The 1770-nt window shown below is 35.3% G+C and overlaps 1 protein-coding gene across 1 annotated transcript; it reads right to left on the reverse strand.

Annotated features, from left to right (window-relative positions):
• Positions 1-64: 64 nt before the first annotated feature.
• LOC106780749 (LRR receptor-like serine/threonine-protein kinase RCH1) lies at positions 65-1534 on the reverse strand (the record flags this gene model as incomplete). Its single annotated transcript, XM_014669059.1, has 1 exon — positions 65-1534. A coding segment is annotated over one exon (1470 nt), but the record flags the coding sequence as incomplete, so codon positions are not given.
• Between the last annotated feature and the right edge of the window lie 236 nt (positions 1535-1770).

Genomic DNA, 1770 nt, shown 5'->3' on the forward strand with positions numbered 1-1770 from the left:
GAAGGAAATTGAAAAGAAAGTCTGTTACGTGAAACATTGTTGAAAAGTAGGGTTTTGATATTACCAAGACAACTGGGTATATGACCGGAGATTGTGTTTTGTGCAATATCCAACACAATGAGGGAAGACATTTCACATATTTGTGGTGAGATTTTACCACTAAAATAATTGGACCTTAATTGAAGAGCCATTACATCATGAGATATCCAATGTGGTATGTTTCCTGATAATTGGTTATTGCGAACATTAAAGATCAATAGAGAGCGACAATTTTGCAATGATAGAGGAATCTCACCATGTAGATTATTCTCATGCAAATGGATTGAGGTGAGATTAGATAAGAAGCTTAGTGATGGAGGTATCTTTCCTGATAGATTATTGCTTCCCAAGTGAATAGCAACCAAAGATTTCCAATTCTTCCAACAGTTCGTAAGCCCTCCAGATATATTATTCAATGATATGTCCAAATACAACAATTTGTTTTTCCTATATGACACATTATGACCACATAGGAGGGGAGACAATTCTCCTGATAATGAATTATTTGATAACGAGACAATGGTCACCTGTTGTGATAATTGAGGTAAGCAACCTTTTAGACGATTCGATAACAGAAGAATGACGGTAGAGTTCAACAAAACATTTGACATGTTCGCATCTATCATATTGTCTTGTAATTCGAGTTCAATCACTGATGATACCAATTTCCAAAATTTGTCTGAAGCCTCAAATGATGAATCCCATATAGTTAATCTTTCAAGTGATCGCTGTGTATATAACCACGCAGGAAGGTTGGGATTTGAAAACCCGAGCATTAATTCCTCAAGTTGAAAAGGTGGATTCCAATCCGAGTCAAAATCAAAGATTAACGTGGAATATGAATATATATCCAACGACTTCAATTTTGACAATTTGGCTAAATTTCTCTCGGACACAACTCCTGTCAATGTATTTGAGCTAACATCCAAGGTAATCAAGGTTGATAGATTTCCCAAATTTGTAGGAAAAGATCCTGAAAACATGTTTGCTCCAAGAATAAGAGCTTTTAAATGTTTGAAATGACCTAACCAATCTGGAATGGGTCCATCAAAGTTATTGTCTGTGATATCCAGGTCTTCCAGTTCTCGAAGATTTAAAAAATCCTTTGGTAGATGTCCTATTAAAGAACATGAGCTAAGGTCTAAACTATAAATAGTGGAACTAAGATTGAATAGCCACTTAGGTAACTCTGACTTGAATTTATTGAGAGAAAGATCAAGAACCTGAAGGGCAGTAAAATTAGCATACTGGAGAGACAAACTCAAGTCTTTAAGCTTACAATCACACATATTAAGGACTGAAAGTGATGAAAGCTTAGTCACTAATTGAAGCCAATTAGTTTCCTCGCTAAGATCAACACTGCAGAGGTTAAGATATTCCAAGGTGGAAATGTAGGGAAGCCATTTAAGGTTATTGATAACAAGATTCCTGTTAAATGATAAATCAAGATGACGAAGAGTTGAAGAGTTGACACACTGACTATGAGAAGAGGTGGCTATAGATAGATTGTGACAATTATGATTATGCAGATAATCATAATTAAATTGTAATGCAAAGAAGTCATTGTTTCTCAAATTCAAGTATTCTAAAAATTCCAACTCCACTAACAACAAGGAGAGGTGAATGGAACCTGTAAGGCAATGTGATTTATCTTCTTTGTCCATGTAAATTGGATATGTTGTAGAACATGGGAGATTGATTCCAGTGACTCTACTAGTGATGTTGCTACAG

The sequence above is a fragment of the Vigna radiata genome, unplaced genomic scaffold (genome assembly GCF_000741045.1).
Source record: "Vigna radiata var. radiata cultivar VC1973A unplaced genomic scaffold, Vradiata_ver6 scaffold_1596, whole genome shotgun sequence".
Taxonomy (NCBI): Eukaryota; Viridiplantae; Streptophyta; class Magnoliopsida; order Fabales; family Fabaceae; genus Vigna; species Vigna radiata.